Genomic DNA, 12,278 nt, shown 5'->3' on the forward strand with positions numbered 1-12,278 from the left:
CCACTCTGGGCTTACAATTCTTTTTCTAGGTAAGACTGAAATGTCAAGTCTCTTATTTGCTATGAATTTGACAAAGCAGGAAAACGTGGCTCAAATTTTTAAAAAACACTTATCATCAAACTAGACTTTTAAAATAAATGAGGTACTTGGCATTCAAAACTTTGCAAAATATATATAAGACCAGTTTCCAAAATGACTCAGCTCTTCTGCTAAGACAGACACGTTTAAGCACTTTGAATATTGATTAGAAATAATATAAAGCAGTTGAGACTAAACGTTTTTCAAATGTTCATTGTGTGTAGAAAGAGATATCTAATCATAAAATTTTTACATGAAGTCTTAATTAGGAATAAAGATATCTGTACTTGTGTGGGAAGAGATCGTCCTCTCTGCTTAACAATCTCTTTCATTTAGTAAGGAAAAGCTGCCTTGCTGGAAGCTTCTTTTGATAGTTCTCAGAGTTCAAAGAGTATGAAACCTTCAAGACGATTTCATCAAGTCTATTTATTAATGCATTTCAAGTTTCAAAAAACCTTACATCTTTGCACAATACTTTATTTTTTGCAATTTTTAGTAAAAATTTCCAAAGTGAACAAAAAGATACTGTATAAAACACAGTGGACATTAAACTGACAGTAGTATTAGATCTCATTTGTCTTGATCCTTTTGTTTTACCACATCTTGATTTGCAGTGGAAAGAGTTCAGTGCACGCATCTCTTTTCAGAAAACATTTAACTTAGACTCAAAATAAAATAGGACAGTATGTACCTGCCAAAACCCTACCACAGGATAACATTACAAGCAAAAAATGTACATGTTCCAAAGTCTACCACACTCAAGAAGTTACTAATAACTCTTGCAGAGTAAAAGTCACCATTTTAGAAATGCAAACCCACTTCCAACCTTTGCACAGTCCGAAAACAAAGGCATTTAAATGATTTAAAAGCAATTACATATATATCTACCTACTTGTTTGTTTAGAATTATTTATAGTCTATCTGGGGTTTCATGTACAAAATTCATCTCTAAATCATGTACAAAAAGCTGTATTTTGAAAAAAGTCACCACATACTGTACAAGTTTACAAGGAAGAGATCCCATTATTTTCTCTAGCATTTTTGGCCTTGCTGGCTTGCGTCACATTATGAGAATGATTGTGTAAACCTTATACTCTTAAGAAAAAAAGAAAAAAAAAAAAGCCAAACACAAATCTTTTCAACTTTCCCTATTTGCCTCCTATGTGAAGCCAGGAAAATCATAGCTGTTTACTTCTAATTTAAGTGATGTAGCTGGAAAACAGAAGCAATAAATATGTCACAAGCTTAAAGTTTTTTTGTAATGCCCCCTTCCATTCCTGCATAGCAATAAGCCTTTTAATACATTAAATGCTTTTGCCTCCTTTCTTTAAAAAGCCAATTATTTACACCTGTTTAAAAAATAAATTTGGAATGGGACATTGTGCTGTTTCACCTTCATTGCAGTTAAAATATTTTAGGGAAAAAAAATGTCAGAAGGCCTAGCTACAATTTTAACTACTGGTTGAGCAAATCACTCTTCTTTAGTGGTTACCAATGATCAGTGATGATATGCTGAAAACGCTGTTCAAATATTTTGATAAAATAGAGACACAGCTTTTCTTTTCCGTATCAGACAAAACCAAAACGTAATTAGCATACAAATAAAGGCTGCAAATAAAAAGAATCATTTCACTGACATAATTGCTACCAAACATGAATAAAATTTCACCTATCAATTCAAAAATGGAATTGAGTTAGAAAGTTTAAAATAAGTAAGCGGAAATCAGACACTTACATAAAGAACTAAGCCTGAAGTAGTAGTATGCTGCATATGTCCAGTTTGCACTTAACTGTGTTCTTCAGCATCGTCACTCTTGTGCTCTTAGCAGCCATTTGATAAAACAAAATGAATATCAGAACCAACTCCATCATAAGGAAAAGGTAAACTGATTCTCGTTTCAAAACTGCCCGTGTAAAGCATTACAGAATCCTGGACCACTGAATACCACCATTCTCTGTTATCCTGAGTATGTCAATTAAACAGTAATTTTTCATTAAGAGCGGAAAAGTTTTATAATACAAAGAAACATCCATATTGCAATTTCTGTTTACAATTGCACACAGAAGTACAGTGTACGTAAGAAATACATGTCTGCATATAACAAGGTATGTACATTGGCAAGTGATGTCTCCAATGTTGAGGTGGTCGAGCCTCCTAGCCTTGATTGGCAGTTGAAAAAAATATATATATTTCAATTTGTGATAAAAGTTTATCGAGAGCCAAGTTTGCCTGCAAGTGAAGAAAATGCAGCAACGAAGAACAGGGAACACGGGGCACATAATAATATTCTAAGACTTTGTGCCATTAGGTTAAAAATATCTGTCCATAAGAAAATTGGGTTCCTTTTTCACATCCCACCCCCAAATTGGAATTTTCAGGCTTTAAAATTTAAGTAATTCCACCTGATCTGAGGACATGATCTCTTGCCATTTTTTTCTTCAACTGTTGTTTGTGAGGGTTTAGTTTGGGGATGATGATTTAATAGGTTTCTCTTTGGAGTGAAGTTTTCCCATTGTAGGCACTAGGAAGAACCAAGGCAAAAGCTGAGTTAACGTCTCATGTGTCCCATCTGATAACTCTCCCGGGGCCTCTGACGCTGGGGTTGCTGAATGGGCTGGGGAGGTCTCCTCCTCTTTAAAGTGCCTGTGAGTCACAAACAAAAGCAAGAGAGATTTACCATGAGCTTTTTAATCTTTAAAAACAAAGCTGCCATTTCAGTAAAAAAAAAAAAAAAAAAGGAGAAAAGAAAAAGAAAAAAGGTTCTAGATCAGCATTGTCCAAAACAAATATAATATAAGCCGTATATGTAAGCTTCTATTTTCTGGTAACCACAATGAAAAAAGTTAAAGAGAAACAGGTAAAATAATTTTAATAATATTTTTATTTCATTTAACCCAATATAGTCAAAATATTATCATTTCAAGATGTAATCAATATAAAGAATCATTAATGAAATATTTCATTTTTTAAATACTAAGTCTTCAGAGTCTGTATGTATTTTATATGTACAATACATCTCAGTTGAGACTAGCCACATTTCAAGTGCTTAACAGCTACAACTATTAGATTAATATGGGGTCTGAGGATAGACTCTATGAGGAAGAAATTGCTGGGTGTCTTCGAGCAAATGACTTAGCCTCTCTGAAACTCAGATGACTAACTAGGTCTGTAAAATAGGGATAATAACTAACTCAGATAGTCTGTTGTGAGGATTATATGATAATTCACGTAAAAGTGCTCAACATTTTTTGTGAGGGTTCAATAAACAACAGTTAAGAGCTGGAAAATTCTTAAAATGAAATTAAGTAAAAGAATTGCATCATTAAATGAGGCCATAATTGGTAATGTATCTAAAAAGTGTCACTTAGCCCTTGGAAATCCCTAAGAAACTGACATCAGTTCCAGAGTGCTAATGTGCTAATTTACAAAAAGCAATGACATCAAAATCAAATTTCCTCTGATTCCCACCAAGATACTGTCCCAGCATGACCACTGACCTCTCTTGCCTTAAGATAGGTAAATATAGGGGAACAACTGAGGGAAAATGGAGAAAATTATAAGAAACCCCTAGCTTTAAACAACTTTGTGTAGGGCAGTGGATTTGGCCTGAGGCAAGAGGCTTCAATGAGAAGTGAGTGGGGGGCAGGAGAGGGAACTACTGCCATTTACCTCGGGCCTTGGGACAGTGTTGTCCCACACCTACTTCGCAGGTGTCCTGAGGGGAGTGTGGAAGCGACACCTACCTTGGGGAGGGGTAAACAGGTGAGGCCTAAACAACCCAGAGCAGTCGCTTCCTTACCCTCCTTCTCCAAATCCCCGGGGCTCGACCCTCCTTCTCCAAATCCCTGGGGCTCATCTAAAGAGGGTATCTCCTCCCAGCCCTGTCTCCCTGAGAGGTAAAGGGTGGTGGAGACAAAACCTTAGGAGTTGTTTTCAGAGATGGAGAATAACTATGGTTGTTTGGTGACTGAAGCCTCTACACTAAGACTCTCCCACAGACTGGAACTTGTATTTCCCCATAAGCATCATCCCTAGGGAAAATGTCTTTACGTGCCAGGAAATATTTCAAGAGCACGAACGTTAAAAACCATAACTGAAGCATAGCTATTAGACTAGAACAATCATTTAAAAGTAGTCTATCACAATAAAACCAAAAAAGGAAGATTTTTGGATTTTTTTTAAAAGGATATATTAGCATTAAATCGGCAGCCATAAGCTAGACTGGGTTGATAAAAAAATAACAACAAAAAACACACACTTAAAAATCAACTACATAATTCATCCAGTAATCCCATTCTCAAGGAGAAAGTATTATATATTAGTTACTGAAGACCCATTTATAATTCAGTTCTACTTGCTAAATGGTTCTGAGTAATAAAAATATTGCTCAAATTGTCTTACCTGGAAGAGGTTTAGGAGGAGGCAACTTTGGATTACTACTTGGAGTATGAACACTGCATATCTTAATAAAACCGGCCATCAACATGATCAGGGCAATTCCCATAAGTAATACTGCCCACCAATAAGCCTAGAAATAAACAGATTTTTCCACTGAAAAAACTATAAAATATACAATAGGATATATTACATTTTAATTTTCAAAGAACACCTGTTCATTGGGAGTTGTAGATATCATATAAAAGCACATATATATTAATCTCTTTAAATAAAAAAAAAAGTACAAAAGAGAAAACAAAAATCACCCATAATTTCACTTCCTAGAGGAAACCACTCAATCTTATTTTCATTTCAGTCTCTTTTCTATATAACTATGGTTGTCATGCTCACAGAAAAACACACGTGCAAAACTGGGATCATCCTGCATATAGTTTATATTGCATTTTCCCATGTTACTAAATATTTTCTGATTTAAATACTTCCTTCCTTTCTTTTGCCTGTTACTCTTACAGACTTTGCTTTTTATACTATCCAGCGACTTAGAAGGTATATAACTTGCTTTAAATTCTACTAGATAGAGTTTTAAAATATTCTTTAACCTATATTTTTTTCTAATCATCAAAGCTAAGACTGAAATTCTATCTTTTTTGAGACCCCTCTTTCCTGTTTCTCTATTTCATTTGAAACTTGAGTCCCAGACTACTGTTATTAAATTATTCCTATACAATGTATCTTAGTTTTCATTATATATATATATATAATATCTATTACATATATATTCACTTATTTAAAGGTTAAGTGTCTAATATGAAAAGTGGAAGGATACACACATTCTAGAAGCAGGTAAAGTTTACCTCTAAGAAGGTACTAAAAAATTTCATTTCCAACTTAAATCATATTAAATTAATTAGCCAAACAAAAAACCTTCAAAAACTACTGACATAATCTTATTTATAGAAAAATTACTGTTGCCATTCTTAATAAATTTAAGTCTATTTTGCAATTCAAAATATTCAATTTTTGTCTTAAGATAGCATGTCCTAATAAACATCATACAAAATAGTAACAACTAGAAAACTATGAACCTTATATTGGCTTACACAGATTGTTATAATACATATATAGTTATTGCTAATTATTGCCAATAAAACTCCCATTTAAGAAGCGCTTCTCAGATCTGGGACCTTAAAACAAGCAGGCTACTACTTCTATACTGTTTTCTTTATCCAGCAGTGACAATATAATTAAAGAAACAGAAGCTGAAATAAAAATGAATGTTGTGGTAAAATACCCCAAGCCACTTTCCCCGTGTGTGCATAAAGCCTTTCATATATATACATATAAACATATCAATTTAATTTTGAAAGAATCCCAAACTTATAGAAAAGTCCCAAGTACAGTACAAAGAAGTTTGTAAAATCTGGAACCATCTGAGAGTAAACTGCTACCATGATGTCCTGTTACACTTGAACAATTCAGCATATAGTTCCTGCAACTTAAGGGGGTTTTCCTAGATAATCACAACAAAATCAGGAAATTGGCATTGTTACATCACTACCATTTAATCCTCAGACTTCCTCATTCAAGTTTTGCCACATGTCCCAATGCCATCGGATTCAGAACTGTGCTGCATTTACCAGCTGTGTTTCTTTAGTCTCCTGCAATCTGGAAACAATCCACAGTCTTTCCTTAGCTTATATAACTTGACACTTTTGAAGATTACAGGTCAGTTATTTTGCATTGGAATGTCCCTCAATTGGGGTTTCTCAGATGTTTCTTTATTATTAGATTCAGGTCATACATCTTTAGTAAGAATATCTCAGAAGTGATGCTGTATTCTTCTCATTGCATCCAACCAGGTGACACATGACTTTGATCTCATTACTAAGGACCTGATCAAGGTGTTAACTGCCAAACTTTACCAAAATGATACTGTTCTCTTTTGTAGTCAATGAGTATTTTGTACGGACATAATTTAGAACTATATAAATATTCTATTCTTCACAAAACTTTCAATTTATCCATTTATTTATTCCCTCATGATTTCCTATTTTCCTTAATGGGTTATAATCCATTACTATCATTATTGTGTCTTTTGGGCATGTCCTCACCATTCTTTGAGCACTTCAGCTGGCACAAGGAGTTCCAGGTTCATCTTGTTCTTTCCCTGCCCCAGCACTGGAATCAGTCATTTCTCCAAGGAGCCCTAGTTCCTTTTAAAACTGCCCCCGCTAAGAAGACACCCTCCTCACAATACTTGTACCCTGACATCCCAAGCCAGTCACCCCTCTACAGGGTACAAAGGGCACCCTGCCCTGTGCCAGTACAGCTCCCCTCACCAGGCATGGATGCCTTGCTTGGCCTCACCTAATTGCCTTTAGGAATGAAGCGTTCAAGAAAGGAGAGAGCAAGGGGTCATGCAAGTCAGCCTTACTGCCGAAAGACTTATCTTTAAAGAGAAGCTACAAATCTGAATTTTGACAAGAAATCTGTTTTTAAATGCTAACAACTCATTCAAAATTTCTAAAAACAACAGGTAGACCATACAAGACACATTTGCCGGGCTGAATCTGGCTTGGAAACCACAGCTTACAATCTACTTTTCAGAAGCCATTTCTTGCATCCTACCGAGATTGCCAGATAGTTTTCTAAAACTTTCTTTTGGTTTCTGTAGAAAATAATTTTCAGAGCACTGCTCCTCCCTGTGAGTCTTTAGGTTAATACTCCCTTTCCCTTGTTAAATAAATTTCCCACAGGCTCCTGTTTTATTCATCCTCAAATAACAGACCCGCTATTTATCAAAAAAAAAAGGGCAGGGTTTAAGTCCTGTCCTCAGTCTGTCAACTCAAGTGCTGGCTGATTCCTCTTTTCATTTCTGCCTACTGTCACATGCAGAACTATATGCACAGCTTTTGTCGCGTTCCAAGCATCCAGAGGCCTTTTAAATGTGGCATTCAATGAAGTTAAGACCTTCTTCTACCTTTCCTGTCTGCAACTCTGACACTCTGACCCAGTAAAATCATTAAGAACCAAAATCACCAGCTTGTACTGCTACAAGTACTCTTCCTGCTCTATACCAGTGGTTCTCAACCTCAGCTACACATTAGAATCACCTGGAAACTCAGATACCTGGACGAAATCCCAGACTCCAGTAGGGTGCGGGTGGCATTCTGACATCAGCAGTTTTGTTAAAGCTGCCACATGATTCCACTATGCAGCCAAGACTGAGAACTACTGGTCTCTACCAAGGGTCAGCAAACTTTTTCTATAAAGAGCCAAACAACTAACATTTTAGGCTTTGTGGGCCATATGGTCCTGGTCAAAACAATTCATTTCTGCCACTGTAGTATAAAAGCAGCCATAGATAAGATACAACACAGGTGAATGTGGTTGTGTTCCAGTAAAACATTACTTACAATTCAGTGTTCTGGTGGAGGGCCCAGGGAACTGCATTTTAAACAAGCATGCCTGTGACTAGGATGCAGATGAGTGCTTCTTACTCAGTGTTAGTCATGCTGGCATTGTGGTACAGGACCATTTTGAGCAATGCAGGAAGTTTAGCATACATGGCCCTCATCCATCAAATGCCAGTAGAGTCCCTCAGTTACTCTGACAACTACTGGTAATTTCCAAATACCCTCTGGAAAGGCAGTATAACCTCTAACGTGATCCATTTTATAAGCACAAAGGGTCAAGGGTCTTCCTACTACCTTCAGGCTGGTGGGCTAGTTCTGTTATGGGAGATGCCCTTCCATTCCTGACGTTCATTATATTCTCTAACACATTTCCTTCCTTCTAGTCTTCCCTGCTGAAAACCATCTTCCACATGGTCATTAGTGTTACAACTACTTAAAACACAGAACTATGTCATTCCTCTATGTAAAACCCTTCTTCAAAAGCTTCCCACCAAAGGTCTCCAAGATAAATCATTAAGTGGGAGAGAGAAAAAAAACAAAGCCAGAGCACACAATGAATTGTGGCCCAGTAAATATATGATTCCACTTGTCTTTTAAAAATATATTTTCTTGTAAAAATAGTTTCTGAAAAATATATAAGAAACTCGTCTTGAGAGGACTGGGCTCCAGGGAAAAAAGGCGGCTTACTTTGCAACATATTACTTTGTCAATTAAAAAAAAAAAAAGGATAATCACACTTTTCAAAAGAATAAATGTGAAAAAAATTTTTATTTAAAATATTTCTTATGTCTGTGACTATTTCAGCTGCTCTCTCTTCATAAAACATCCACCTGTCCCTCTACTTCTACTAGTCCTTAAGAACTTAGCTTTGGTATCACATCCTTAAAGAAGCCTTCTCCAAATAGGTTCTCCTATTTCCTGTGAAAACATGATGCAGAACTGAAAATATGTTCCTATGTGCTTATCCTCTCTATCCCAAACTAGACTGCAAGCTTTTTGAATTTATATTCTATAAACTCAGTATCTACTCCACCAAAAAGTACCTGTTGGACTAGTTATTACACGTGAGTCATTACTCCAAATACTGACTTATCGAAACACGTCTCATTTATAATATTTATTTATTTATTATATCTAGATGGCACATTTATTATATCTAGATTGCACACACGCACAAATAATGCAAAAGTCTCTTACAACAGAGGACATAAAAAATTATGGTTTGACACCTCTTCTAATACCAGTTTTTCAGTACCTGTACAGTATTAAATAGAGATGCAAGTAGTATGGCAGTAACAAGAGCAGACTGGAGAGAGGAAGCCTGAATTTAACAGTGGTTATAACTTTGTAGAAAACAAAGGTCAAAAGGACTGAGTCCCAGCTGAGATCAACAGACATTTACGAAAATGTGGCACCCAGGTCCTTGAGAATTTCCAGTCCCTTCTAGCAGTGTTCCTGGTCTTCCTCTAAAATCTTCCAGGTAACTATATACCTCAAAAGCCCAAAGCTGAGATGTTTTTGTGACAATGATAGTAGCTCTCAGAAATAGAATATCGCAGTGGATAGAAGATAGCAAGGAAAAAACCAAACAAAACAATAGTGCATTTGAGTGTTAGTAAATATGGTCACCTTTGGTAGAGAAGATTTTTTTAAATGCCCCCTTCAAGAGAGAATTATCAGAGTGGTAAATGCTGAATCACATGTTTTCTCATATACTATAAAATCTGGAAAAAGAATACCAACCAGGCTAATAAGTGCAATATATGTGTTTCATCTCAGAAAAGAGATCACAGTTTGTCCACCTGTTAAGAGTCTGAAATAAAAGAGAGCTGTCATTCATTCAACAGGCATTTAATGAATGTCAATTACGAGTCAAGCTCTTGTCTTTCATAGATACAAGGGTGTTAAGTGAAACTTAAAGAGACAAAGAGAAGACATCCAAAAGTTTAAAAAACAGCTTAGAAGTTAACAAGTACTAAATCAAGTCTGAGAAAATAATTCTACATAAGAAACAGATAGATGATGTTCAATACATCCACTTATATGGCCAAAAGAACACAAAGTAGAAAAATTAAGTAAAAATGACAAAAATGAAAGGTCAAAATTTGCCAGTCTAACTTATTATGTTCTAATTACAATAGTTTTTTATTTAATAATCTAAATAAACAAAAAGGACCTATAGGCTAACAAAACAATAAAACAGGTTTCACCCAAAAAACTGTGAGGGGGAAGGGGCGAGACAAGCCATCAAGTCTCTTCAGACATAAGATAATCTTAGCTGATTTTAAAGATCTCTAGAAAAAGTTAATCATATAATCCTTTTGGTGAATTTCCAGTGTTAACAACTCTCAGTCACAGCAAACACGCTCTAGACTTCCGGGTAGTCACAAGACCATGTGAGACCCACAGTCCCTTGTCAGGATACTGATTATGCCATCCTGCAGGGGCAGAAAGCGTCCCTTCATCCTTCAGAAGATACCATTGTCTGGACTCTGACTAAATGTTCTTTTATCCTTCAACACTCCACGTACCACCCCTCTCGAAAGCAACTGGCTACTAATCTTCTTGTTACTTTATACTCAGCCTGGGCAAGCAGGTTAAAATACCACTGAGAGATACCTAAAAACATTACAACTTCAAAGTTAGGATAATATGTATGATTTTTTCTTTTCCATATAAACTATGACATAGTAATCTGCTTCATTCATCTAGCAAACACATACTGACTCCTTACCATATGCTAAGCCCCGTGACAATACTGCATCTTTGTTGTTAAAGTTTCGGCAGTGATATCTATGAGGCCTATTCTACTAGGCAACAAAGGACTCTGGAGGTCCACAACCACCTTCCATTTTCAACATAGCAGGAAGACAAAGTAGAAATTTTCCATTAAAAGTCTTTTAAAAAGGAGTCATTACACTGCAGAGACTGTAAAAATGAACCCCAAACTTTAGCACGCACCATCACATACCGACTCAGGTGTCCACGTGGGACCTGATCATTTGCATTTTTATCAAGTTCCCAGGTGCTGCTGATGCTGCTGGTCTGGGGACTACACTTTGAGATCCAATGGTCTAGATTAGGGCTTGGCAGACACTTCCTATCAAAGGCCAGACAAATATTTTAGGCTTTACGGGGCCAGGCAGTCTCTGCTGCAACTATTCAAAGTGCAAAAGCAGCCATAAGCAATATATAACTGAATGGGCATGGCCATGTTCTGATAAATCACTACTTAGGGACACTGAAATTTGAATTTCATATAATTTTCAGAAGAATACATATTTTTTAAATTAATTATGGCCATTAGGTCCATTATGGGTAATATTCTTTTTTTAAAAAAAATAAATTTATTTCTTTATTTCTGGCTGCGTTGGGTCTTCGTTGCTATGCGCAGACTTTCTCTAGTTGTGGCGAGCGGGGGCTACACTTTGTTGCAGTGCGTGGACTTCTCACTGCGGTGGCTTCTCTCGTTGCGGAGCACCGGCTCAAGGCGCGCGGGCTTCAGTAGTTGTGTTGCACTGGCTTAGTTGCTCCGCCGCATGTGGGATCTTCCAGGACCAGGGCTCGAACCCATGTCCCCTGAATTGGCAGCAGGATTCTTAACCACTGCACCACCAGGGAAGTCCCCAGAAGAATATTATTTTGAATTTTTTCAACTACTTATACACGTGAAACCATTCTTAGCTGTGAGCCATACAAAAATAGGCAGTGGGCTAAATTTGGCTCATGAGCCATAGTTTGCCAACCACTGTTCTACATGAATGGTTCTCAATCCCAGTTGCTCATCAGAATTGAGAGTTGGGAGCTTTGAAATGACCCAGACACTTATACTCCAGCCCCAGAGATTCTGACTTAACTGGTCTAAGCCCTTAGGTGATTCTCATGTACAATATGAATAAAGGTCAGGTAAGTTTGGAAAATGAAGTTAAAAAGATTTTTTATCGTGGGGCTTCTCACAATATTATCACAAATCTCTAAGAGGGGACTATAGTATGCAATATTTTCCAGATTCATCTGACCACAAAACCTATGGATCTAGTGTTCTGTGAAGCACTTGGAAACACTGCTCTAAATCTTTCATAAAGAACACCAGATACTTACCTAGGTTCGTAAAATTACAGCAAAATAAGAGAGAAGAAATTAATTCAAAAATGAGAAACATAGTTGACTCTTGTCAAAATAATAATAAAAAGATGAACTCCTAATAAATCTGAACAAATTAAAAAGAAAAAAGCCACAAACTAACAGGCGATTATTTTAAAGTGTGGGGTAAATACAGTGATAGATTTGAAAAAAATCCAGGTCAAAGATGGTTTCCTATGTCAAACCTAACACAAAAGGTACAGAAAATGTGAACACATCAGTAACTATGGGAGAAAATGAAA

The 12,278-nt window shown here is 36.4% G+C and overlaps 1 protein-coding gene across 1 annotated transcript in view; it reads right to left on the reverse strand.

The window, feature by feature from the left end:
- Positions 1-484: 484 nt before the first annotated feature.
- The window catches only part of ADAM10 (ADAM metallopeptidase domain 10), a 119,095-nt gene continuing 107,301 nt past the window's right edge, over positions 485-12,278 (reverse strand). Inside the window, exons 15-16 of the mRNA XM_081228747.1 lie at positions 4,481-4,607; positions 485-2,722 (exon numbers count right to left, since the gene is read on the reverse strand). Of these exons, the coding sequence (XP_081084873.1) occupies positions 2,628-2,722; positions 4,481-4,607 (222 nt within the window). The 3' untranslated portion in view covers positions 485-2,627. The remainder of the gene's footprint in view (positions 2,723-4,480; positions 4,608-12,278) is intronic.

The sequence above is a fragment of the Mesoplodon bidens genome (assembly GCF_964165515.1).
Source record: "Mesoplodon bidens genome assembly, chromosome: 3".
NCBI classification, from domain to species: domain Eukaryota; kingdom Metazoa; phylum Chordata; class Mammalia; order Artiodactyla; family Ziphiidae; genus Mesoplodon; species Mesoplodon bidens.